General features: G+C 55.8%; 7 protein-coding genes across 7 annotated transcripts; 3 read left to right on the top strand and 4 right to left on the bottom strand.

Moving 5' to 3' along the window:
• The first annotated feature begins 1,406 nt into the window (after positions 1–1,406).
• Positions 1,407–3,783, top strand: DICSQDRAFT_92763 (uncharacterized protein). The gene is made up of 5 exons (XM_007370119.1): positions 1,407–1,806; positions 1,877–2,154; positions 2,281–2,327; positions 2,403–2,474; positions 2,541–3,783. Exons 1-5 carry the CDS (start codon positions 1,557–1,559, stop codon positions 3,262–3,264), a joined length of 1,371 nt encoding a protein of 456 aa, XP_007370181.1. The 5' UTR covers positions 1,407–1,556; the 3' UTR covers positions 3,265–3,783.
• A 322-nt stretch (positions 3,784–4,105) lies between these two features.
• On the bottom strand, positions 4,106–6,953 carry DICSQDRAFT_140676 (uncharacterized protein). The gene is made up of 13 exons (XM_007370118.1): positions 6,754–6,953; positions 6,634–6,694; positions 6,503–6,577; positions 6,407–6,444; positions 6,311–6,355; positions 6,202–6,265; positions 5,949–6,145; positions 5,782–5,891; positions 5,135–5,724; positions 4,775–5,075; positions 4,587–4,708; positions 4,420–4,525; positions 4,106–4,350 (listed from the first exon to the last, which is right to left on the bottom strand). The coding sequence occupies exons 1-13, from the start codon at positions 6,882–6,884 to the stop codon at positions 4,280–4,282; spliced, it is 1,911 nt and encodes a 636-aa protein (XP_007370180.1). The 5' UTR covers positions 6,885–6,953; the 3' UTR covers positions 4,106–4,279.
• A 603-nt stretch (positions 6,954–7,556) lies between these two features.
• DICSQDRAFT_174292 (uncharacterized protein) lies at positions 7,557–9,506 on the bottom strand (the record flags this gene model as incomplete). Its single annotated transcript, XM_007370117.1, has 2 exons — positions 7,557–9,182; positions 9,249–9,506. 2 exons carry the CDS (start codon positions 9,504–9,506, stop codon positions 7,557–7,559), a joined length of 1,884 nt encoding a protein of 627 aa, XP_007370179.1.
• A 297-nt stretch (positions 9,507–9,803) lies between these two features.
• Positions 9,804–11,938, top strand: DICSQDRAFT_157570 (N-acetylglucosaminephosphotransferase; the record flags this gene model as incomplete). Its single annotated transcript, XM_007370116.1, has 7 exons — positions 9,804–10,135; positions 10,191–10,344; positions 10,400–10,613; positions 10,668–10,992; positions 11,074–11,262; positions 11,395–11,635; positions 11,864–11,938. The coding sequence occupies exons 1-7, from the start codon at positions 9,882–9,884 to the stop codon at positions 11,936–11,938; spliced, it is 1,452 nt and encodes a 483-aa protein (XP_007370178.1). The 5' UTR covers positions 9,804–9,881.
• A 594-nt stretch (positions 11,939–12,532) lies between these two features.
• Positions 12,533–14,663, top strand: DICSQDRAFT_112226 (isocitrate lyase). The gene is made up of 4 exons (XM_007370115.1): positions 12,533–12,637; positions 12,716–12,879; positions 12,932–14,072; positions 14,138–14,663. Exons 1-4 carry the CDS (start codon positions 12,572–12,574, stop codon positions 14,387–14,389), a joined length of 1,623 nt encoding a protein of 540 aa, XP_007370177.1. The 5' UTR covers positions 12,533–12,571; the 3' UTR covers positions 14,390–14,663.
• Positions 14,664–16,429: 1,766 nt separating this feature from the next.
• DICSQDRAFT_17380 (uncharacterized protein) lies at positions 16,430–16,857 on the bottom strand (the record flags this gene model as incomplete). The annotated part of the gene is made up of 2 exons (XM_007370114.1): positions 16,430–16,632; positions 16,701–16,857. Coding segments are annotated over 2 exons (360 nt in total), but the record flags the coding sequence as incomplete, so codon positions are not given.
• Positions 16,858–17,760: 903 nt separating this feature from the next.
• On the bottom strand, positions 17,761–20,842 carry DICSQDRAFT_92749 (FAD/NAD(P)-binding domain-containing protein). Its single transcript, XM_007370113.1, has 12 exons — positions 20,638–20,842; positions 19,962–20,588; positions 19,829–19,892; positions 19,658–19,743; positions 19,468–19,585; positions 19,316–19,398; positions 19,017–19,249; positions 18,904–18,958; positions 18,800–18,853; positions 18,635–18,750; positions 18,449–18,578; positions 17,761–18,364 (listed from the first exon to the last, which is right to left on the bottom strand). The coding sequence occupies exons 2-12, from the start codon at positions 19,971–19,973 to the stop codon at positions 17,891–17,893; spliced, it is 1,425 nt and encodes a 474-aa protein (XP_007370175.1). The 5' UTR covers positions 19,974–20,588; positions 20,638–20,842; the 3' UTR covers positions 17,761–17,890.
• Between the last annotated feature and the right edge of the window lie 3,366 nt (positions 20,843–24,208).

Here is a 24,208-nt window from a genome sequence, read left to right as displayed (position 1 = left end):
TATCCGTTTATCGCGCTACCAAGTGCCGTGAATCCTCGGATAGTCATGAGGTCATCAGCTTCCTATGATTCCCTCACGGAACTCGTCAGTCTTCTAAAGCTTCCGCCTCAAGTTAGTTTACTGACCAGTGCTTCTCCCATTCAGTCGCGACTCATTACGCTACCGTCTTCGGTGGTCCGCTCGCCGAGTCCCTGCGAACATTCATGTGCGACATGGGAAATACGAGGATGAGCGGTCTTGTCATCGACGCCCGGGACAAGGACATCAATTGAACGATAGGAAGTCCTTGCGAGTTGCCCTGTGCGGAAACAATGCCGTGTTCCTCTCACCTGGTATGGAAGACGGTCTAAGTTACCACCCTACATCCGCGTCTCTAGTCACACCTTCCTGCACAGACAAGGGCCCTTCATGGCACAGAAATGGCTTGATCTCTTTGTCGTGGGCCAATTCGTAGGACTACTCCATTGGCTCGCGGCTCTGGAGACGGAATGTTCTCCTGACCCAGTCTACCTGCCTGCTGACTTCCCGGGCGGACGGCAATCCGTCTCTCGCGGATGATGCTCGGATACACCGTGGCCTCAGCGCGGAAGAACTTGACGGGCTGCATCCATCGTCCTGTTCACGCTCGCCAGTGCCCCCCGACCTACATTCGCGCCCCTTAACCATGCTGTACTTTCTTTAGCACAGATTCAAGCTCTGTTCCTGCCCCGAACGGCTCCTGTCAATGCAATACATTTGCTGCGGATAACGGCTTGTGGTGGCCAAACTTGACTATGCGTGGGTTCCCGACTGAATGGTAGCTTCTCCAGCGCTCGTACACGATGAATAGGAAACGTGAGCTAAGATTAATCGGTGCTAGGAGATAGTTCAGCAGCAGGCTTTCTGATGCTGCCGCTGGGAACACTTGACTAGGTGGTTACCATTCTGGCGGTGGCTGGGGCGAAGGTCGATCCTTCGCGGGGGGTCGAGATCGCAGCTCAAAGTCCCGATAGGTGAGGTCGGCGATGGCATCTCGATAAGCTGGGTCTATGAACCAATTGCCTGAAGTCTATCATACCCACAATACACTACGTGGGATTCTCGTGCATTTGGTGCGAACTATGGAGATATTGTCGGATATACCTTGCGGAACAACTATCGCTTGGAAGGGCAGGACAACAGACGTGGATTGATATATTCTTGGGGACAAGATATTTCAGGCAACTTTGAGTTATGTGCCACTATTTAGACACAAATATCCTGGTGGAGATAGAGGGGGTTGTAAAAGGGGGCAGATATGGGTGCAAGGGAGGAGTGTGAATGATAGCGCCAACGTTCTTGAACACCTTCCATTTTAGCAAAATCCCGAATATCGGCTTCTTGCGACACGAGCGTCTCTTTGACACATTGAGCGCTCCTAGACGTGTCGGAGTGTCTATCACTGCCAGATACCTCGCGGACGCTCCCTTGAGGTTGCACGCTTTGCTCTGATTTTCTACTCTGCCTGGGCTAGGAAATAACTCTTCTGGATCTGTTGGTTTGTGGTTACTTAGCAGGCATACTGTCTTGAGCGCAGGATGGGCGCGGGACAGTCCACAGCATCGCAAGTTCCGCCGCGAGCTCTCCACGTCCTCCGTGTCACCCCTTCGTCGCCAGCTTCACAAACAACCATCGAGCCCTTCTTCGATTTTGTGATTGGCTACAAGGGTGATGCTCTCGACTCATATAATACCATTGACGCCTCGGAGCTAGAGCGCATCGTCGAGAGTCATGAAGGCCGCACCCTCAACCTCCTCGTATGGAACAGCAAGTCCCTGGACAGCCGCAGTACGTAAACCGCCTGCTTTCCGGCCTGAAGAAACCTCCCAATAACACTCTCTTCTTCGTGCAATGGCAGCCGTATCAATAACGCCCTCGCGCGACTGGTCCGCACCTCGTTCGGACCTACCAGACCCGAAAGAGCCGGAAGCGGCAGAACGGAAGCCGTCCCTACTGGGCCTGAGCATGCGTATATGCGAGCCGGAGTTTGCGTTGGACAACGTGTGGCACGTTCTGGACGTTCTCGAGGGTAGCCCCGCCGAAAGTGCGGGTCTCGTCCCATATGGCGACTGGATTATCGGCTGGTCCGGCGGCGTGCTCAGCGCGGAAGGAGACTTCTATGATGTTGTCGAGGCGGTGCGTCATTCCACCCCTCATATTTCACCACCCCTTTTTTGCCTCTAGCTATCAGATCCACTTCATTTCCGTCGTTTGCGTATGGTCGAGATGGTGTTGTTCACACGTCCTTATGAAATACCTTAGCATATCGAGAAACCGCTGCGGGTGTATGTGTATTCTTACGACTTTGAGTGAGTGCTGTGCCTGGTTCACCGTTCGTGAAGCATCTTGGAGCCTGTCTAACACCGTTTCCTATCACTCTTAAGCACTATTCGCGAAGTTGTCTTGATTCCGAATCGCCACTGGGGCGGCGAGGGTTTGTTGGGCTGCGTCTTCGGGTAGGTTTATCCCCTATTCCTCCGGTCAACACCGTTACTGACATATGCTCTCCCACCGTTACGCAGCTTCGGGTTGTTGCATCGTATACCCCCACTCCCGGCCGACCGCGAACCCGGTGCGATACCTCCAGAATTGGCACAAAACACCGAAGAGGATTACGAGGAGCAGCAGCTTTTCGTGCCAGCCGACCTCCCTGAAACGGCGGAAACGCCCGAGGAGCACGAGGAGCGCTTGCAGTGGGAACAGGAGGAGTGGGAGCGGGTACAGTCATATGGCCAGAACTATGTGCATGACCATGACCCTGCCTATCAAACTTCTTCTGCGTATCACGGGCGGGCCGGTGTGCAGCATGCACACGGACATGGACATGGACAGGCGCAGGAATACGACACGGAGAGCAGCGGCAGTGCGTCTGAGGTCGAGGTCGAGACGCCGCATTCACATCATCCTGAGTACTATCGTGACAGTCATGCTCATGACCACCACGACCGTGGTCACGACCATAGTCACGCCCACGCCGACCATCATCGCTCCCAACATCACTCTTCCGAAGACCATGGTCATAACCATGACCGACAGACTGTACCTGCCCCCACGCCAGTCACTGTCGTCCAAGTCCAACCGCAAACTCATGTCGCCCCGGTTCCCCGTTCGGCTCAGCCGCGGTCCCCCTCGGGTTCGCTCTCGAATCCCAATGTGCTCTCAAGCCCTCGCTCGTCAACCCCGACCCCTTCTCGGCCGTTCGGAGGAGTGGCATACATGAACGGTACTTCGTCGCGCCACTCCTGAACGTATGAGCCGCACACTCAACGCTGCCTCTTCGTTACACGCTTGCCCTTCCCTCGGACTTGTGCCCGAACTCCAATCCCGTGTGAAGGCCTGGACCTCGGGCGCAGCATGAGCCCACGCGCGTCCTCGTGGATGGGCATGGGGACCGGTCAGTCACCATCACGCCCATCCATGGACTCGCCCATGAGGAGAGGAACCTGGATGCGGCCCGGAGCAGGAGCAGTGGTGGGAGCGGGCACAACTCATGACGAGGAGGACGATGGCGACCTGGACGACTCTACAACAGACATGACGGACACGACCGACGCCACCTCGACTTCTCAAGGCAGTCTCACCAGCGTTGACTAGGTTTCTCGGGTAAAGCTCCACGCCCCAGTGCTCATCGCGCTAAGCGGTTGCACGGATGTCATTTACGGTGTAGAGAACGGGTCTACTCATCACTAGAAACCCACGGGAAATTGTCTCTGTGTAATTATAGGGCGCCTCATCACGCCGGGGAATCGATTACGGTGTACATCGAGCATGCATGCTGTGTTCGTTGTCAGACTTGTCTGCGAAGGTGCCGTCGGATAAAACTCTGGCGGTGCTCAGCAAGAAATGCCGAGTGCTGCACACCGAACCTAGATTGACTGCGGTGTGCGCTGATCGTATGGACTTTGAGGCGTTGGTTCGCTCGACAGTCCGAGGCTGGTCGATTCCCTACGAATGTCCGCGGGATCGCCCCAATGCGGCGGCCGAAGAACAAGAAGCAGGGTCTCGCGGAAGATATTATCAGACCCTCAGCCTTCGACCCGCGTTAGGATTTGCGCCTACCGAAAGAAATCAGCTGCTGCGGGTTCTTGGGAAGATCACTGATTCATGCCGGAAAGCATGCGAATCAACAGCAGGATATAGTACATTTTACTCCCAGAGAAGCAAGATGGCAGAACCTTTCATACACGGTCAGCTTTCGCCCCACTGTCCTCCAGCCAACAAGCAACAACTATTTGGAGCACAAGGGGTGTGTTGCGGGGCCTCAACGACTCGATGACTCGCTTTCGCTCTTCTTGTCATCAGCGACGAGGTTCTGTATGATGGTCGGCCAGACTACATGTGCATCAATGAGATACAGTTAGTAACACGGGGCTGTCAGTACAAGCAGGAGGGATAACACACCTTCTTCGAAACCTGGGAACCTCCCGAGCCGGAGCTGCTGCCCGATATTGAGCAGCGGGCCCTTGCGGACCTCGAGCCAGTGGTCGAACATGTACTTCACTTCGACCTGTGCGATGTGTCAAACAGCTACCGCGATAATGGGCCAGACTAGAGGCGCAGGCACGAACCTTGCGGATGTCCTCGAACGCGGCCGAGAACGCAGAGAAAGCTTCGTGTGCAACGTTTTCCACGGTGAGCGACTTGACGATGTGGTGGAACGCGCGCTCCTTCAGGTCCTGTAATTCTAGCTCTGCACAACGCCCGTCCCATAGTTAGTTCTGGGGGGGGAGCCGTACAACGGAAGCTATTAACTCACTGTCCGCGAGCCGGTACACCGACTTCGCACTCGCGGGCCTAGGCCGGCTAGGATTGTTCCGCTCCCATTCCGCCAACCATTCCTTCCGCGACCGTGATGCTGCAGCGAGCGAGCCCGTCACGCCTGACGCCTCTGAAGGCTGATTCGCTCGTGCAAACACGTAGCTGAGCTGGTTTTCTGAAGAGAGCGCAGCGGGGGTCGAGACGACAGACGTCGCGTGCGGGCCCGTTCCGAGTGGGAGGGAAGAGGGGCCGAGGAACGTAGAGGAAAGCGGTGCGAAAGTGATCATGTCGGTGTAAATCTGCATGGAGGGCGCGTATAGTCAGCGCGTAGTCAAACGGGCGGAGACTGAGGACGGACATAGTACAGGACAGCACGATAGGTAGTGTAGGCCACGTCCTTGACGACCACTCGTGCCTTCTTGGGCCCGGGAACATCAGGCCGTGGTTGGCTTTGTACTGGCAAAATTTCTACAGCTCTCGGAGGCGGGGAGCGCATCTGCGCCTCCTGTTCTAGCATCACGTCCCTGCTCCGCGGCGTAGACGGGTGGCTCAACTTCGGACGCGTGTTTCGCGCAGACTGTTCGTGTTCATCGGAAGCGTCTGGTCCCAACACATCGCGAGTCTCATTTGCCTCATCGCCACTTATCAGGATCCTCTTGTTGCTCTCGCTTGGAAGCGAGGTGGTCGCGCTTTGTGTGATAGGAGTAGGCAGCACGTCTTCACTGCCTAGCTGAGTGCCCGAGACTACGTCTTGGGGGTAAGGATCGTCGATCAGGGAGTCATGGTCGTTGTCGAGCATGACTGAATAGTTGTCATCGTCTTCGAGATCTGTGTCATCAAAGTATTGAGCAATTGCGCCGGTTTCTGAGACGCTGGCGTCGTCCGAAGGAAGTGGGTCAGGGCGCAGATCGACATTGGAAGCGCTTTCGGCGAATCCGGAGCCGAACACTGTTACAAGTGAGCTTTGGATGGATGCAGTAGATACACAAGGAGTGTGGTACGAACTAGCATCGAAATAAGCGACTCTGCTAAGCAGCCTACGCGCGGCATAAATCTTCCGGGGTACGGATTTTCCTCTCTGCGGCAATACGAACTCAACGTCGGAGTACAATGGACTGTATGCGTGCTCAGTACATTAGAATGAAGGGTTTGTTGGGGATGATAGCGCTCACTCATCCAGAAGGCTACCCATTGAGTCTAGCAGATCTTGGGGTACGCGGTATCGAGGAATGGCAGGCATGGACGCTGGGGTCGCCGGCGAGGAGGTGATGGTGCAAATGATTACGAACGCATCATGTTGCTTGACCGTCGCTGGCTGGTAATAGACTGCGTCTCTCCGAGCGAACTGGGCCCATCCCCAATTTTGTGCCTATGCCATCCACTCGTCACAATGCTAGGTAGAAAATTTTACTTCAGTAGACTTACGCCAGGATAGTAGAACGAGTGGTCGTGAGCCTCTTTCACGTTGAACTGCATCGCCTTGGTGATACTGCTTTCATCAGTCGCGCGTACCCACGCATGTGAACTGGCTCACTTCCGTATTTCGAAGCCGAAGTTGAAAAGACCCTCTCGAGACCATCTACACTAGCGTCATGAGTATGCTCTATGAATTGGCAGAGGTGTTACTCACTTGCCGTTCACAGCGTTCTCCTTTTCGGCAGTAGTAGGCTGTATGCAGTCTCAGCGATCATGTGGTACAACGCACGGCAGCCTGGAATCAGTGTACCTCACACGCGAGGTACAAACTGACGAAGGTCTGGCCATCTGAGCCGACGTTTCCGGAGTTTGCGTAGAACAAGATCTAAGCGGCACGTCTGTCTCATGGCTTGCGACTGTAATTCATCTGCGGTGACTAACTTGCCACCGACCGTCCCCGAACCTGGGTGACTTCGTGACCTTGGACTTGGCTTCTCCTTTACTGAAGTGGTGTCAGTGATATTCGGGTTAAACATAGATCCATTGATTTAGCAGACTAACCTATTCTCGAACAGGTTCTTGAGTCCTCGGAGGGTCCATTCAAATCGGATCGTTGTGCTTTCCTTGGCATCGGCAGCGGCCGTATCCTGCGCGAGCTTCATCACTTCCGAAGAGCCTATGATCGCCGACATTCAACGGCAAGGATCTATTGAATTTCGATTATGCAACGAGCGGGCTAGTGGCCTGAGGCCTCGCAGATAAGAGAGGTGGCGGTCGTCTTCGAGTCTGTGGGTGGCGCGGTGGGAAGCGGGTCCCCAGTCAGATCCGTATCGGGATATCCGCGGATGCGGCCCGAATAGACCGCCGTCTGCATATGCGGTGCATCATGATCCTCGCTGGTAGCCGCCGACGAGTTTACCTCAAGGACTTGTATGATATTTAGAGGGGAGCCTTGGCGATACTGCGGGAACGTAGGTCTCCCCGCATGCCCACAATCAAGACTATGGCCGTATTCGTGGCCGGCCATGTGGGGAAACCTACGTTTCCCGACACTCAAACGTGGAACCCAAATGTCATTGGCGGTCGCAATCTTGTAATCTGAGACGCGCTTCAGCCAATCGCCACATATACGGCCCTCTACATGCTTGTCCCTATCACTGAACATTGTCCCGCGTAAAGGAAGTGTAAGAGACCATCACTTACCACTTACAACAACAACTTTCGAGAATCCGAGACCGCTTACCTCTTCAACCAACTTTGCCGCTCGAAAGCATCTCGGTGTTTGAGGAGCCTGCTTTGAAAGGTGTCATTACAACGATAAGGTACTATCGTTAGATATCTGTGCGAGCTCTAATGTCGACGTGTCATTCCTCAGATTCTTCGCCGTCTGTATCATCATCAAACAGGAAGTCCTCCTGCTGACTCTGCGCATAACGCTGCAATACCGCCTCTCTGTCATACTCCATCCCAGATTCCTCTTCACTACTTAGCGCAGTATCATCGTCTGAGGCTAGATCCCCTGCCTCCGAGTCTGATACCCAAGACGTCCCGTCGTCCTCATCCTCGTCATCCCCGTCCCCGTTCTCATTCGCGCCCTGCTCCTCCGGTTCGTAGTTCGAGCCGTCGGAATCGTCATCGCACATCTCGCCGTCCAAAAACGCTACCCCCCAGTCCATGCCACAGTCTGTCAAGAGCGCCCACGACGTCTGCAGGACGCGGGCGGCAGGGAAGGTCCTCATCCGCACTTCATCGTCGCTCACGTCCGTCGGGTGGCAAATGAGCGGGACGTCCTGGGGGAGTATATGTGCTAGTGCAGAGGGGAGGATGCGAACAGAGCGCAGGGACGGGAGCTCGCTTGCGCGACCCAGCTCGCACATGAGCTCGACGACACGTCGCTTGTGGCGCCCGCCCCACATGTCGAGGTAGCGCAGCGTCGGGGAGTCGATGGTGCATAGCAGGTTGTAGGCCGGGAGAAAGGGGACGACGAGGTGCTGGATGTGAGGGCAGCAGCGGCGGATACGACTGAACCCGAACTCGGGACGTTGGTCGCGCCAGGGAGACGAAGTGCTTGGGACGAAGCGGAGATGTAGGTATTCGAGCATCTCACCGTGTTTCGCGAGAATGTCCGCCGGGAAGAAGTTGCAGCCCGAGAGTGTGAGCCTCTTGAGGACAGGAAGGTGCCATGCCCCGCAAATGTAGTTGTGGAGCCGGGGCATGTCGTTGTGCAGGAAAAGTTGGAGTTCCTCGAGACGGGGTAAAGCCACTTGCGCAGGGATTGATGGCTGGCTACTTCCTATTTGTACGTTAGGAAAATCCACGGCGCCCAAAATCAAAATCTTCAGATGGACAGCTCCCTGAAGTAGGCAGAAGAGATTTAGTGATTGCGGGGATATCAGCGGGCCCACGAAGGCTAGTTCTTGCAGTCCCGCACCGCACTGTGACGCTAACGCCATGCCGTAGGCGGGATTCCCTTCTTTGCTGAGAAGCCATTGCGGATTAGAGATGTAGTGAGGTCTGTGCCGGATGATTGGTGCGTCTGAATTGTGTGAGGCCCACATAACTGGATGAGGCCGTAACGCAAACGACTTGAGTGCAGTACAGTGTTGCAAGAGATACATGAGGTCATCCCGGACGATCTTCTCGCAGTGAGACATGACAGTGCACCAGTCCATATAGATGCGCTTCACATATCTGGCGCGGTTGGGAGCGTTGACCACAGCTGAGGCGCGGAATGTACGTGCAAGGGCGGGAATCTGGCCTGCCCGTCGAAAAGTTATGTCGGTATACAGCGCCTCAGAAGCCGGCCCGTTCCAGGCTCTACAGACGAGAGTAAGGGCCGTCCGGGTGTTCAACCATTTGAACCATGGGCTCCGAGGGCCGGCGGCAAAGGAATAGTCGTGCTGGTACTTGTCGGGTATGGCCGCTAGACAGATGCGAAGGACTATCTCTTGGGGAAGCTTGGAGAGATCCAGCTGACTCAAGCGGTTATCCTACAGGATACCATAGCGGCTTTTCTGAGTAAATATAGCAGGGCGATGCAGGTATGGCATACGTACACGATCAGCGTTTGCTGCCTCATTGGGATTCAACCGACGAGCGAGTTGTGCCACTAGTTTATTGTTCTTGTCGATGAGGAGGTCCCGTTCACTTTGCAGAGAGGAGACTAAATCTTTGAGAGCAGCGTTGGCATCTTTGAGAGCTGAGTTACTCTCCTTGAGAGTGTCGACGAGGAGCGCCGATTGAAGATTGCTCGAATAGCCTGAAGAGAGGTCCACGCCATTGGACTGCAGCCATTCCCGCGGGGTAGTGGCCATTATCGCAGGTGGATGTAGTTGTATTTGTGCACAGATGAGGGTGGACCCTGCGGCGGTACAGAGTGGATAGAGACTAACAGCTTGGGTGGCCGAGGAGTGGTGGTGGTAAGAGGCGTGTGGCAAGTGGCGGACTCAAAACGCGACCCGGTTTAGACGCCGACCACGGTGTATAGGAGCACGTGGCACGCGTTTGAGCAAATCTGAGATTCGACACGTCCGCAATGCGTCGGGTAAGTACGAGCTGGCGGTCTGGTCTGTACCAATGCCCCCGCCACGAATCCGCCACGCCGTCCACTTCTCTCCTTGAACCGTCATATTCAGACTATCCAGAACTGCGTGGTATACAACTTGAGAGCACCTACCGCTCACTCCGACATGGCGCAAGAACAAGCCATTCGTCCGCGGCCGCTGCCAAATGTCTTGTTATTCATCTCAGTACCAACTGCAGCTTGGTTCCTCCTCCGGCCCCTCATAGATCCCGCACCGCCATTACCCGCGCTGCATGCCTCAGTTGGACTGTCTATCTTTGCGCTGCTAGGCTCCCTATACCTTATTCCCGCACTAGGTCCGACGTTCATTCGTGCGAACCTGAAGGGGAGAGATCTGCTGAAGACCTATGATTCGCCTATGTGAGTTCGTGCCAACCATTCGTCCCACAGGTACTCAAGCACCACGCCTTGCCAGTCCGGAGAGTCAGGGCCTCATTTGCGCTTCAATATACATCATACTTCTCATCCTATTTATTCCTTATGCTTTCACCGAATCTATCACCAAATACCATGACTCTCCGCAGAGGGCTCGCGAAGGACTTGTGGTGGACGAGTTTCCGCATCATCAAGTGAGTCGTCCTCAGCTCGTTCAAGTCGCATGTACCGAATCTATGCTATTGAAAGCTAGCAGTGTATCTCTCATCCCTGTTGTCTCTTCTCATGGCCACTATGCTCGGCTTCTTAGACGATGTCTTCGACATTCGGTGGAGACACAAGCTACCGATACCCATCATTGCGTCCATCCCTCTGCTCATCGTCTATTACTCGGAGCGCGGGGCGACCGACGTCGTCGTGCCCTTACCATTACGATGGTTGCTTGGCACGCTGCTACACCTGGGTCAGTCCCCTTCCCCCCTCACTGCACTTCTCCTTCCCTGATCCTTCCTCACAGGTCCGCTGTACTACGTGTACATGTCCCTACTCTCAACCTTCTGCACCAATAGCATCAATATACTGGCGGGTATAAACGGGTCAGAGGTCTCGCAGGCGGTTGTCATCTCGCTGTCCATCATTCTCAACGACCTTCTCTTCCTCCCATGGGCCGTCGGATTCCGCATCCCCTTACCGCTGCACGTAACAGATGGCGTCAAGGTCGGAGGAGTATGGAGTGCGGGGATGGCATACGGCAGCAGAATCCTGGTCGAGCGGCATTTGCTCAGCTTGTACTTCATGCTGCCGCTGCTTGGCGTGTGTCTGGGGTTCATGTATCACAACTGGTGCGCATGCCTTCATCGGTTATGCTTGACCCGAGTTGAACGATGTCATGGAGTGCTGACATGCGCGAACTCGCGATGCAGGTATCCCGCGCGCGCCTTCCCAGGCGATACGTTGTGCTATGTCACGGGCATGGCCTTCGCTGTCGTCGGTATCCAGGCGCATTACTCAAAGACGCTGCTCCTCTTCTTCCTACCCCAGATTTTCAACTTCGTGCTGTCATGTCCGCAACTGTTCGGGCTTATCCCCTGCCCTAGGCATCGCGTCCCGAGGTACGTACTCTCCTTCCACCGCTCGACTTGCGCGTCGCTTCCCGGATTCGAAGGAATCCCGCCTTCCCCGCATCAATCATTGCACGTTCGGCCGTACCGAACTGACTCTCGCTCTTCCGTCGATTCCGGCAGATTCGATCCCGATACACAGCTCCTCCACCCCTCACGAGCGGAATTCAAAGACAAGCGCCCATCTCGACTCTCCACTCTCGTCCTCCGTCTGTATTCCGCGCTCGGTCTCGTGGATCTCGCAGTCGACGAGAAGACGGGCGAGATCGCGTCGACGACCAATTTGACGATCCTGAACGTGTTCCTGCTCCGGTTCGGACCGAGGAGGGAGGACAGTCTCACGCGCGTGCTGATTTCGACACAGGTGAGCAACGCAATTCCTCTCTTTACGTCCTGAACGTCTGCTCTCCGCCCTTGTCGGAGCGAAGTCTTGACTGCCCGATGGCGTGCTTGAGCGAAATGAACGCTGCGGAGTCGACGACCATGAAGTCCCATGATTACCCCGCTTGCTAGTCGTGGGAAAAACACTGAGTCTAGCGCGCTCGTTGCATCGCGGGGGTGGATTGCAAGCGTCTGACATCTGTTCCTCTAGGTTTGCGGGAGTCTGGTGGCGTTCTTCATTCGTTACGGGCTAGCCAGTTTGGTGTACGATGGGAACAGACGGTAGGCCAGGAAAACACATTCCGGCATGGACCATCCAGGCCTTTTCAAATTGCAGATTCGCGCATGCCGGCACCAATTCCAGCTCGGTACGGCATACCGTAACTTTCGACGCGGCGTCTGTCCAAGCTGCCCAACAACCGCGAGGTTTTCTCGCTTCAGATGCTTGTGTAAGTGTTCCGACCAACGGATGCGGTGTTCACAGACGCAGGCGACGATCGTCTGCCCCGCAAACGTGAGGTGTTAGAGCGTATAAGCGGTGGGCTCTCCCCTTATCGCCGTACTGAGAGTGCGTCCATGGGATTGAGTCGAGGCGAATTCTGACAGCCCGGGCTCTCTCGGGAGCGTTTCGGCCGACTCGAGAGCGGTTTGCAAGCGGGAGGGTGACGGCGCACCGAGCGCCTGGGCGGGACTCCACCGGCGCTAGTATACCCGTGGGCAGCTAACGGAGGTCTCGAATCACATGCGCCGGCGTTACGGTAGAGCCCATTTCAGACGGTCCATCCCAGCCACCAGGTCCTACAAAATGACACTGGAATGGCTTTCCGATCGCTAACATCCCCCCACACGCTCCCCCGCATCCTCCAAACGACCTCCCCCACAGCCCACAACCATTTCCCTCAGGATACGCATTTGAACGATGGCTCACTTGAACGAGCGCAAGGCCTTCGAGGAGGAAGTTGCGCAGGTCGAACGGTGGTGGAAGGTATGTCTGCAGCGTGCTTGCCCACTATGTCACACGTGTTGCTGACTGTTTGCGCTCGTCATTCGTCGCGTCGAACAGGACTCCCGCTGGTGGAAGACCACGCGTCCCTACACTGCGGCTGAGGTCGTCGCCAAGCGTGGCACGATCCCCATCTCGTACCCCTCAGACATCCAGGGCAAGAAGCTCTGGCGTATCCTTTCTGGGCATTTCCAGAACGGCACTCCATCGCATACCTATGGCGCGTAAGTGCTCTGTCGTCTCACTGTCAAGGCGTCTGCTGATCACACGATGCAGCCTTGACCCCGTGCAGGTCACACAGATGGCCAGGTACCTCGAAACCGTTTACGTCTCCGGCTGGCAGTCGTCGAGCACGGCGTCGACCACGCATGAGCCAGGTCCGGACTTGGCGGATTATCCATCCAACACGGTGCCTAATAAGGTTGAGCACCTGTTCACGGCACAACTCTTCCACGACCGCAAACAGCGCGAGGAGCGCTCCCGCCTGTCGGAGGCCGAGCTCGCGAAGACGCCCGCCATTGACTACCTCCGACCGATCATCGCTGACGCAGACACCGGCCATGGCGGATTGACTGCGGTCATGAAGCTCGCGAAGTTGTTCGTCGAGCGCGGCGCCGCCGGAATCCACATTGAAGACCAGGCGCCCGGCACGAAGAAGTGTGGGCACATGGCGGGCAAGGTGCTCGTGCCCGTGCAGGAGCACATTAACCGCCTCGTCGCGATCCGTCTCCAGTTCGACATCATGGGCGTGAGCAACCTCGTCATCGCGCGTATTGACTCCGAGGCTGCGACGCTTATCACGAGCAACATCGACGAGCGCGACCACGCGTACATCCTCGGCTCGACGAACCCAAGCCTTCGCCCGCTCGTCGTCGAGCTCACGGAGGCCGAGCGCGCCGGCAAGACTGGTGCCGCGCTCGAAGCCGTCGAGGAGCGGTGGATCGCGGCTGCGAAGCTCGAGCTTTTCTCGACCACGCTCAGCAACGCGCTCCGCGCACAGGGCGCGTCACCGGCGCAAGTTGACCAGTTCGCCAAACGCGTCGCGCACGTCTCGTGGCCTGCCGCTGTCCAGATCGCGCAGAAGGAATTCGGGCTGAAGCAGGTACCCTCCTGGGATTGGGACGCGCCTCGCACGCGCGAGGGCTTCTACAGGTTCCAGGGCGGGACGCAGTCGGCGGTGTGGCGCGGAATTGCGTACTCGCCGTACGCGGACCTGCTGTGGATGGAGACGCAGAAGCCGATCCTGGCACAGGCGAAGGAGTTCGCAGAAGGCATCCACTCTGTGTGGCCAAAGCAGTGGCTCGCTTACAACCTTAGCCCTTCGTTCAACTGGGAGGCCGCCGGCTTGAACACGGAAGACATGAAGTCGTACGTGTGGCAGCTTGGGAAGTTTGGCTATGTCTGGCAGTTCATCACGGTGAGTCATATGACTATTTAATGCGAGCGCTCTGAGCTTGCGTGCTGATTATGTCCGTCTTGCAGCTTGGTGGTCTGCACTCGAACGCGTACATCAGCAACCTCTTCGCCAAGGCGTACGCGCAGGAGGGCATGAAGGCCTACGTCGAGCTTGTCCAGCGGCCCGAGCGCGAGAGTGGGTGCGACGTGCTCACTCATCAGAAGTGGAGTGGGGCGGACTATGCGGACAGCCTGTTGAAGACCGTTACCGGTGGCGTGTCGTCCACGGCTGCGATGGGCAAGGGTGTCACGGAGGATCAGTTCAAGTCGAAGCTGTAAAAGGCGCGGCAGGAACCTTGCAGGAATGTGGCGGCGCGGAGCACGTATGGACTTTCTTGCTTGCTGGATTACTTGTCATACCACAGATGTATCATTAGGATCGAGTACATGTGTCCTCTATTCCGCCGCCTTTGTCGACCGATGTTCAAACGCACTTCACGTCGAGCGTCCAACTTCGACGTCATGTGACCCATCGTCGACGAGTTGCACAATATTCATCCCGATGTAGATGCGCTCTGTCTACGTTGTGTCTATCAAGATGCGTAACTTGTCTACCGTTCATCCGCCTCCCATTCCTACAGTGCGGCGTGTCAGAAGTCATTCAACTGAACCACTTGTTATCAGGTCATGAACGTTTAAGTAGTTGACGTGTCGATACCAAGAACAGGTAGCTAACGCCACTCGTTTGCCCTGCCGCGTTACCGCTCGGCTCGGCTTTAGGACAAACACCTGAAACTCAGAGACGTTGCAGGTCATAAAGGTGCATACAGGAATGCGACAGCGCATAGGAATATGCTGACACCTTTGACGTGTTGCTCCACAAATGCAGTATCCGGTCTTGAACGTCGACATCGACGTTCTTCATAATGTTATGGCGGTTTCGGACATTAGTACACTGCTGAGAACCATGCCAATACTGCGAGGTCAGGCGGCGCAGATGGCCCTGCCCACGGTGCACTGTCATGCCAGACGTTGACTGAAGTTCGGAGAAACCCGGACGTTACTACCGCCACCCTCACGTTTCGTCCGTCGGCGATGGGGGAAAGCACACGATCCTCGTCTCAACATCTCTCAAACCGCGCCTTGTTGAAGCACACGTCGGCATGAATGTCTACTAGGGCCCGCCCCATGCAAACGTTACGACGCTATTTGAATCCCCTCCAGGTTTTCAAAACACTTACGTACAGGGTCGTTTTGAGAAGGACGATGGAGCGCCTTTCGCTGGAGCATCGGGACCTCATTATCGCTCAGCAACGCCAGGCTGGGTCGTGGCCGTCTCTGCGTAATACACCACGGCCGGGTCCTTCCTCCTGTACATGCTAGGTCAGTAGGTCTCACTAGTCCCATGACGTCAGTTCATGTCGCTAAGTACGAACCGGTGGGCTTAGAAGGGAAGGACCAGCAAGCCGGCGCAATCGTGGCCTCCACCGGTCCAGATTACCTCGTCATCTCAGGGAGCGATGCGTCGCGCACCATGCACCAGGGCTAGGATTCAAGTCTCTTTGCCCGTGACAAGGGCCTGACTTCAACTCGCTCAAGACGTTCAGGAGGCTGATTTCTTTGTCTGAGGGCGACGGCGACCGGGACATGGAGCAACGGCTCGTAAGCATCTCCCGACTCTCATCTCCTCAGCTCACGCAAATACTACAGGAATGTACTATCTCCACGGCAACCTGCTGACCCTCGCTCGTCGGATCCAAGTTGATTCTCTTCCAGCTTTGACGTTTTGAATCTGCATTTGCGAGTCCGAGAGGGACACAGGAAACGGAGAAACGAAGGTCCATCACCAGTGGGACGTCGTGGACAAGCTGCCGATGAGCGCTAAGGCCGGTACGCTGCTCGAGAGATGCGAGTCGCTGCAGGCCGTGTGGGCGTATTCCACACAAGCACATCCTAATGACAGTCGGGTTTGAAAGACACGACTTTGGCGATGCTTGGCAAATCTTGAACTCCTGGATCAAGGAACTCTGCTGTGCTGGCGGCCGACTGTGCTCAAACGAGGTAGAATGATGACAAGGTTACTGAATTGGAAGTAGAGTTCTGTGCTAGTGATACAGTTATGCAATAAAGATACACAATAAAGATACAATCGCAGGGAGAGACAGGTGAAGCAATGAGGCACCGCCCAGGCGGTAGCAATGAACGCGTCGAGAATGCGCGAGGGCGCGCTGGTCATCCAAAAAGTCCAAGAAGGAATGGTGGAGATAGGGCATCGGATGTGCCGCGGCCCGCATTTTGTTTGCATGTGGGGGTGGAACGATTGGCGGTCTCGAAGAGCATCAGGGAATATGATGACGATTAGAAGCGCATGATGAGGAATGCACTGAGGCCGACGGCAACGAGGACGAGGGTGAGGACAGCGAGGGCGATAAGGCAGCGCCGTGCCCACTTGATCTCGGTGCGGCGCATGGACTCGATCAACTCGCGCCGCACGACCTCGGGCTTGGTGGACTCCCAATCCTCGGGAGCACGAAGCGGCGAGAGCAAGATGAATGCACCTGCCACCCAGAAGAGGGGGAACACTGCATGAACGAACAGACGTGGTCAGTACGCTATCCGATACGCCAGCGCGCGGTCCAGAGATACTCACGGAAGCCAAATTTGAACAGGTACATTGCCAACGTAGGCTGGTCCGAAACCTGCGTGTACGCAGGGAGCTCGATAGAGTCCTCGTAGGAAGGAGGCAGAGCCTCGACATCGACTGAGGAAGAGCGACGGACTTCGTCGTGACGACTGTCGCGAGTGCCCACCAGGGTGACTGACGACCGAGGGGATGACCGCGACACCCCGAAGAAGAGGTCGACAGAGTCAACGGGTTCCTCGGCGATAGACGCGTCGCGCGTGTGGAGACGGGCCGCGGTGGGCTGGGGCAATTGGGCTTCGACGTCGGGTGTCACCGGGCGGTCGAAGAGCCCGAAGAAAGTAGGGCGGGCGACAGAAGGAGACATCGCGATGGTGTGGATGGATAAGGTGTTGTTATGCAAGACAAGACTGGGAAGCGTGGTAGCTCGGGAGGATCAGAGAATGTCTGAGAGCTTGAAGGGGGCTGCGTTGAGCAGAGGTGGCGAGGCAGCCATGGCGGAACAAGGCGGGATATATACGCTGCTTTGGCCTGGCTCGGGACTGGCGATTGGTAGCAATTGGTAGCAATTGGGGTGTCGGATTGCTGTGCGCCCACAAAGGGCGGGAACGGAGCCCACCATTAATTTCCTCTCAGCGCCATTCAGCCCGACGCTGTCGCTCACCGCCGCCTACCCAGCCAAATACATACAAGCAAACAAACGCCTACCGTGGCTGGGAGCCTGCCCAGCGGCCCGACGGGCGGCCGATTGTTTGGTGCTGTCGCTGATGCGAGGCGGGCTTGAAAGCGCGCAGGTCTTGCAAGTTACCAGTGGGCTCGAATTGGGCCAACTCTCCAACTCCAAGTGTCAAGATGGCTGGTAAACTTGAGCGAGCAATCACATCCTCGGAAGCAGCATCGTGCAATGCGACCTGACCGTACGAGATACAATGGAATCTGATACATAGCCCGACCACGTACCTATTCTGACATCTTGTCTCGAATCAGAGGCGAGCAACGAATGGTATCCAGATAGTGTGGGTAATCGTACTAGTACATCCAGTGCGTATAATGAGCGATATAGCTGTGCGTACGAGTAGATGATAGCAAGAAAGCGATTGTAGGATATCGAAAGCAGGTAGTACGATTAAAGAGTTCGATGAGGTGCAAGGGGAAATCAGTCCGGCTTATCGCAGTCAATCGCACGCCCGGCCGTCGTCCTATTCGCCATCCGTGGAGGTAACTTGCACAGACGACATCATCGGATAGAGATCGAGTAATGACGGAACGCTCGACGCATGTATCGACTCGCGATCGAGGGCGCGCTCGCGAAGCATCCCCCACTGCACCCACCAGTCGTCCGCCTCGTCCTCGCAGTCGTATCCAAAGATGACGCGATACTCCTCCCACTTGCTCGCCGCGTCGCAGTCCCCCTCGCCATCGAGCACGTTCCTCCCCGCGGCGGCCTTCCGGCGCATGTTCTCGTCCCGCGTTGTCGCCAGCTCGCCGTCGGCGGTCATGTACATGACACTCGCAAACTCGCCGTGGCGAACAGTATCGGCGCGCTCCTGGCGCAGCTCCTGGAACGCGTACAGGAAGCTCTCAATCTGCCGCTCTTCCGAAAGGTGCGAGAAGAGCTTCGCGAGCACCGCACCATCTTCGATTGCCATCGCCGTGCCTTGGATCGTGGAAGGCTGTGTAGATGTGAGCATGGGAACACATTTCGTCCCTGACTACAGAGACGCGAATCCGTACGCTTCTCGAAGAGATTGACTCACAGGAAAGGGGTGCGCGGCTTCGCCAATGATAACCAACCGCCCGTGTGGGTGAACCCAGTCCTCCAGATCCGGATGTTCCTGGATCGAGACGCGCACAGCTTTCCGAGCAACCTTGGCGACCACTGCGAGTCTACAGAGTCCGAATGAGAGCCAATACCTATGACATTAGGAACGGAGATTGCTCACTGGGGGCTAATACCATCTACGACCGATAGAACATCCACCGTTGGATTACTACCGTATTTGCCCTCGTGTTCGTTATCGGGCGCGTAAAATTGAAATGCAATATCTTCTATTCCATGCTGGATGCTGGTGAGCTAGCTGACGCCCGAAGACGCGGACCAGACGCACTATCGGGTATGCGACAATCGCATGGCGGTTGCCGAACGCTACGAATTGTCCGTGCTTTCCGCAAATCAGCACACGATGTATTCATGACACCATGTGAAACATACCCATTCACGGATTTCTTCCGCATACTCCGGGAGAGAAGAGCTCGGAACAATGGTGCTAGCAGAAGACTTCAGCGTTGCCGCCCATATACGTGCCAAAGAAGTGCGTGACTTACTCGTAGACCGCGAGCCCTGTTCCTTTTCCGCGTACTCCATTCCCGAGGATCGCAGCCCTGCAGACGCCAAATCCGCCATCTGCCCCTATTAATACATCCGCGGACAGCTCCTCGCCCGTGTCGAGCCTCACGAGCTCCTCTGCAGGGTCAAGCTCTACCGCGTTTGCATTGTACCGGACCTGCGCCCCGAGCCCAGTTGCAGCATCATATAGAATGTCGTAGAGTTCGGAATGCTAGAAGGGGCATGTCTGGAGTCAGTGGGGGTCTCGTACAAACGATGTAAATGGACATATGTTTACCGTAAGCATCATGAAAACTCCTCGTGTTTCTTTGAGCATCTCCTCGTCCCACACATGCTCACCAAGCCTCTCCCCCGTCTCATCTAGATGTGATAGCAAAGTCGAACAGTCACAAGGAGCCCAGGGCAGCACGAGAGGATAGCCGGACTTACATCGCATAAAAATCAGCCGTTTCGTGATTGATGCCTTTTTCATCAAGATATCCTTGAGGCCCCAATGGAACAGAATCTTGGTGAGGTTCGGTGGCAATCGTACACCGCCATCTCCACGCTGGCAAAGGACGTAATAAGACTCTTGATGAGAGGCGGCCTTTATCCGGGCCCTGGAACGCATGCTACGTACTGCGGTGACTTTATCCGTCCGTTCCAGGACAGTGACACGGTGGCCGACGCGTCGAAGGGCTAATGCACAAGCAAGCCCTGCGATGCCTGACGATGTTCAAGCGTTCAGCGTTAACGACGACTGTTGACGCCACGAAGCCTATGAGCGATGTCGAGTGATCGATCGACGCACCTCCACCGATGATGAGGAAATTGATGGGCAAGAGTGCCTGCAGCGGCGGGTTCGACTTGGACGACTACACCCAGAGGGCGCGATGTTGAGCTGCATGTCGGACGAGAACCTGGAGAACGGAGGCTACGCGTACCTCAGCACTCATGGAAGGGGAAGGGAGAGAGGCGTGACGGAATTGCGGGCTGTCGAGCGCGTTGTGATAACATAAAACGGAGGGCCGGAGAGCCCATCAGTATATATCGCCGGCGCCATACTCGCTTCCGATTTGCGAAGAGACCGTACGGGTGCGGCGAGAGGCGGGGTCTAGGGGACCGCGAGCTCGGCGCTGAGCAAGAGTTTTTGCGTTCCCGCGAAGGCAGGAGCGCGATGCACGGGTTTGATCCCGCAGAGTCTTGACAAGGCAGGAAGGATTCTAGACGGCGGATAGGGAGATGGTGTCACGCCTTGAGGGGTGGAGAAATGGGGGACCACCACCGCACGATCCGGTAGAAAGGAGAAGATGATCCAGATGATCTGACCGTTCCTGGCGTTCTCACAGTGCTCATCCCTGAACCCGCCCCCAGATTGATCTGTAAAGCATGTTGTAGATGGGACCTCGCGCATGCAGATGCATGATGATTGCTTCTCATTTTTTCCTGAGACTTGTATCGGGAACCCAATTGGTGTGCTTCAACGACAACCGGAAGCCTTGACAACCGGCTACTTCAGCTGAGTGCCTGCTGTGCCTGCTGGCATGCCGTGACCGCAACAGAAGTTCATGCTTAATGAATGTTAATGAATTGCGCGAAACACGTAGCAATTGTACGTACAAAACCTCGACCAGGTGCTCCAGATATCTCGGCAGACGATGTCCTCCCACGCAGCTTCCTGCGCGTCCTGTGATGATGATTATTTTCCGATGGTGGATGAAACTTCAGCAAAGCTTCTTCCAGTTCGATACAAACAGCACACTGTCGCAACCGTCGAGCTATGAGTGGAGCCCTTCCCAGTGGCAAGCAACGAAGATGTTGTCCGAAGGGGAGAGAGATTTTGCGGAGCGCCTGACCACTCAGGGTGGCAGTGCTCTGATGAGCCTGATCCGATGAGCGCCTGGGGCGGCCAAGGGATCTCCGTGGTGGCTGTCAGGTTTCGTCGCATCCCGCCCTAATACCCCACTAGCAGCACTCGTGAGTACTCATACATGGTCCAGCGGGCAGTGTTGTTATGACCCCGTCATGACCCCGAGTCATGACCGTTGACGGCCCGGGTCATCGGTCATGACCGAACGGTCAAAGGTCAGCACGTGATCGCAGAACGCGGCGGCAAGGCGAGTCTACCATATAATGGGCATGTAGTAGCGAGTCTATCGAAATTATAGATTGAATTGCTATTGTACTGGGCATAGTTTATGAACGTTATATGAATAAATTAGAGTGATTTTATGTAGTACAACGAAGAGTAACTTGAGGCATACAAGTGTTGCAGGGGTAAGCAGACTGTGTTCGGAATACAAGGCATTCGGAGAGTCCATAAGCAAATGTCGTCAAGAGGTCCTTCAGTGTATGAGAACTCTCTGCGTGCCCGTTACATAGCATACTGTGATCCGAGCACGGTCTCCTCATCATAGTGTAGAACCTTGTGCTCAAGAGTCCTCTTACATGCATTCCAAAATGCAGCTGGATTATTTTCTGTCACAGGAGCAGAGACATTAGAGGTATAACTAAAGGGAAGAGGCAAGTGAGGGGCCTCTAGAAAAGAAATTCAAATGGCTGAAGGAGGGCCAGGGGCTGCAAGCTGGGGTGTGCGGCCGCGTCTTCTCTCTCTGAGTGCCAGTGGTCACGGGCGACAGCACAGAGATTCCAATACATCAGCCCTTTGGTTGTGAAGCATAGACAATCAAAAATTCAACTCATACAAGGATAGAATGCGGTACAACATTTGGTTGCAAGCTCAGACCAACAACGCGCCGGTATAGCGTGCTGAACGGATCCGCGCGGCAAGCCCCTAGTGTGGCGAACACATCACGTGCTGACTCATGACCATCGGTCATGACCCCCAGTGAAAACCAACCCTTTTCCCTACGATATGTGGCTTTTCCCAGCGAATGCCGTCTTTTGCCATCGTTTCAGAGCTGTCGCGATGACAGCTCGGCGTCTATCTAGTCATGATTTCATGTATCGATGATCACTTTCATATATATAGAATGGCTGATCGACGTCGATTTGCCACATATATATCGTTCGCTCTGAGTGTATCGACACGATCGTCGCCATACATATATACACCTGTCCGTCGGTTGTATCGATCACCGACTGGTTTCCGGTGAGTCTACCGCACGCCTGGGCGAGCCCCTCTGCCTCGCTCGCTGTATGTTTCAGACCATCCCTCCTTGTACATAGAAAATTCACTGATGCACACTTTGCTCCACATGACATGTTTCCTAATGGTCGTAACGGCATGGCCGCTTGTACGAGTATGCGGACGTACTCGTCCGCATGACATCCTCTCGGCCGGATCATCATATGTTCTAGGACGAATCCATGTCGTGCAAGGAAGCATTAGTGCGTATCTTCGCTTGCTGAATGATCCCCTTTTGCAGTCACCATTTTTGCAGAGACCGTTCCCTGCGTACATGCTTATCGTGCGGAACACGACACGGCAGTATGGTCATGAGACATCCTGCAAGAGGTTTGTCAGCGCGCTCGCTATGTCAGATGGTTTCCTAACATGCTCTGTTTTTCCGTCCGTCTCTCCCACTAGGGGACCGGAATTGCTCAAAGTATCAGACGAGCGATGCACAGACTCGAACAAGAGCGCATCATGGAGGTTCTCTGGAGTAGTTCACCCTTGTTGTGCTAACGACGACACGTGCACAGGACCAGTCCCACTCCGACTGCCAGCTTGTGTGCAACGTCGGCAGGATCGGTCAGCAGCTCTCCTAAATGTATTGTCATGCATAACCGCGTATCTCTAGGTACCGTCTCACCCGCATCTGGGTTCGCCCGCGTCCACCGTCGTCTCTGCTCGTTCCTTAGAGCGGATCGCAACGGCTTCTCTGTCACCATCCAGTCGTGCACCCATGCATTCTTCCGCCAATGGTCCGAAACTCGACCCTTTGGTGCGGCGCAGAAACGGTGTGCCTTCGGTAGCCTAGATAACAATATATCTCTTGCAGACATATAACATGACTCGGGCGGATCGTTCGAGCCAACGCACCTCATCTCCACAGCGACAAGTGCAATGCAGCCTCCTCCTCCTCCTCCTCCTGGGCCTATCAGACAGCTCTTGCCCGACGATGTGCCTCCGAATACCATCGTACAATATCTCTGTGACTGCCGGAGGTATTGCGGTGGCACTCTACGTAGTGTCGCTTTACGCACTTTCAATAGACACGCGAGGCATCGCACCACGCCTGACTCCGAGCTTATACTACACTTATCTCCTGGCACGGATACCCCAGTCATCGGACGCTCCCCTCCCCCCCCAATTACACGTTCAATTGTTCACGCATCGAGCACACGAGGACGAACTGCACAGGTACGTTGTAAAACTTTTTTTTGATGCATGGTTTTGATTGAGCGGGTTTCAGACGATCTCGCTGAGCATCGCACAGGCCGCAGGGCGCCATAGGCAGAACGTAGGGCAGGAAAACTCGAGTGAGTCGTCGGAGACCTCGAGTGAGTACTCAGACGAGGAGAACACGTGTCCGGGCGACTCGCTAGGATCCCCTCAGACAGGCACTCCCCAGCGACCAGGCTTCTCATCTCCCCCTGTCCCAGGTTCCCCACCTGATCAATTCTCTCCTCCTACCTCTCCTCGGGCACGTGCGGCGCCCGAGGAGCGTTCCGAGTCCCGTTCTTCTCGTTCGGAATCCGAATCGGAGCCGGAGGTGGGGTACACGGAGGATCAGGGTGCCCCTCGCGATGCGCACCGGAGGGACTTCCGGATTGCGCAATCCTTTATCGACGCGCTTGGCGGGGCGACGTTGGATGCATCTGGCCTTGACGGAGACACTCTGGACAGGCTTCGGAACCCTCGCATGCGCCTCCCTGAGCTCGACGCTGGCCAGCTGGCTGGGATGCGCATGTATCTCGCGCGTGGCGATGCCTCGGAGGACAACTACTCCGATGTCCGTTCGGCTATGCTTGGGTACCTCGAGGCTTCGTCCGCTTCTGGCCCAGCCATCCCGACCTATGAGCAGGTCAAGAGGCTCGTGGGTCAGGTCACTGGGGTTCACGCCGTGCGGACGGATATGTGCCCGAACTCGTGCGTCGCGTACACGGGCCCTTTTGAGAACCTTCTCGAGTGCCCGATTCCTACCTGTCGGGAGCCGCGCTACGAGGCTGTCAGCCTGGATCGCATGAAGCGCGTTCCACGGCGTACGTTCCTTACATTCCCCCT

The sequence above is a fragment of the Dichomitus squalens genome (assembly GCF_000275845.1).
Source record: "Dichomitus squalens LYAD-421 SS1 unplaced genomic scaffold DICSQscaffold_61, whole genome shotgun sequence".
In the NCBI taxonomy this organism is placed as follows: domain Eukaryota; kingdom Fungi; phylum Basidiomycota; class Agaricomycetes; order Polyporales; family Polyporaceae; genus Dichomitus; species Dichomitus squalens.
This window is presented reverse-complemented; position numbering and strand designations above follow the sequence as displayed.

What these genes read in the sequence shown, in the direction of transcription:
- DICSQDRAFT_92749 (XM_007370113.1), bottom strand. An exon ending in ACAGGGCTCGCGGTCTACGA is followed by an intron (nt 18,959 to 19,016) that starts GTAAGTCACGCA and finishes GTCTTCTGCTAG; the next exon opens with CACCATTGTTCCGAGCTCTT. An exon ending in CGGAAGAAATCCGTGAATGG is followed by an intron (nt 18,854 to 18,903) that starts GTATGTTTCACA and finishes ATTTGCGGAAAG; the next exon opens with CACGGACAATTCGTAGCGTT.
- DICSQDRAFT_140676 (XM_007370118.1), bottom strand. Translation starts at nt 6,884, where the DNA reads ATGTCGGCGATCATAGGCTCTTCGGAAGTGATGAAGCTCGCGCAGGAT. An exon ending in GAGAACGCTGTGAACGGCAA is followed by an intron (nt 6,356 to 6,406) that starts GTGAGTAACACC and finishes ACGCTAGTGTAG; the next exon opens with ATGGTCTCGAGAGGGTCTTT. An exon ending in CGTTCGAGGACATCCGCAAG is followed by an intron (nt 4,526 to 4,586) that starts GTTCGTGCCTGC and finishes CACATCGCACAG; the next exon opens with GTCGAAGTGAAGTACATGTT.
- DICSQDRAFT_112226 (XM_007370115.1), top strand. Translation starts at nt 12,572, where the DNA reads ATGGCTCACTTGAACGAGCGCAAGGCCTTCGAGGAGGAAGTTGCGCAG. An exon ending in AGGTCGAACGGTGGTGGAAG is followed by an intron (nt 12,638 to 12,715) that starts GTATGTCTGCAG and finishes CGCGTCGAACAG; the next exon opens with GACTCCCGCTGGTGGAAGAC. An exon ending in ATGTCTGGCAGTTCATCACG is followed by an intron (nt 14,073 to 14,137) that starts GTGAGTCATATG and finishes TCCGTCTTGCAG; the next exon opens with CTTGGTGGTCTGCACTCGAA.
- DICSQDRAFT_92763 (XM_007370119.1), top strand. Translation starts at nt 1,557, where the DNA reads ATGGGCGCGGGACAGTCCACAGCATCGCAAGTTCCGCCGCGAGCTCTC. An exon ending in CAAGTCCCTGGACAGCCGCA is followed by an intron (nt 1,807 to 1,876) that starts GTACGTAAACCG and finishes GTGCAATGGCAG; the next exon opens with CCGTATCAATAACGCCCTCG. An exon ending in GTGTATTCTTACGACTTTGA is followed by an intron (nt 2,328 to 2,402) that starts GTGAGTGCTGTG and finishes ATCACTCTTAAG; the next exon opens with CACTATTCGCGAAGTTGTCT.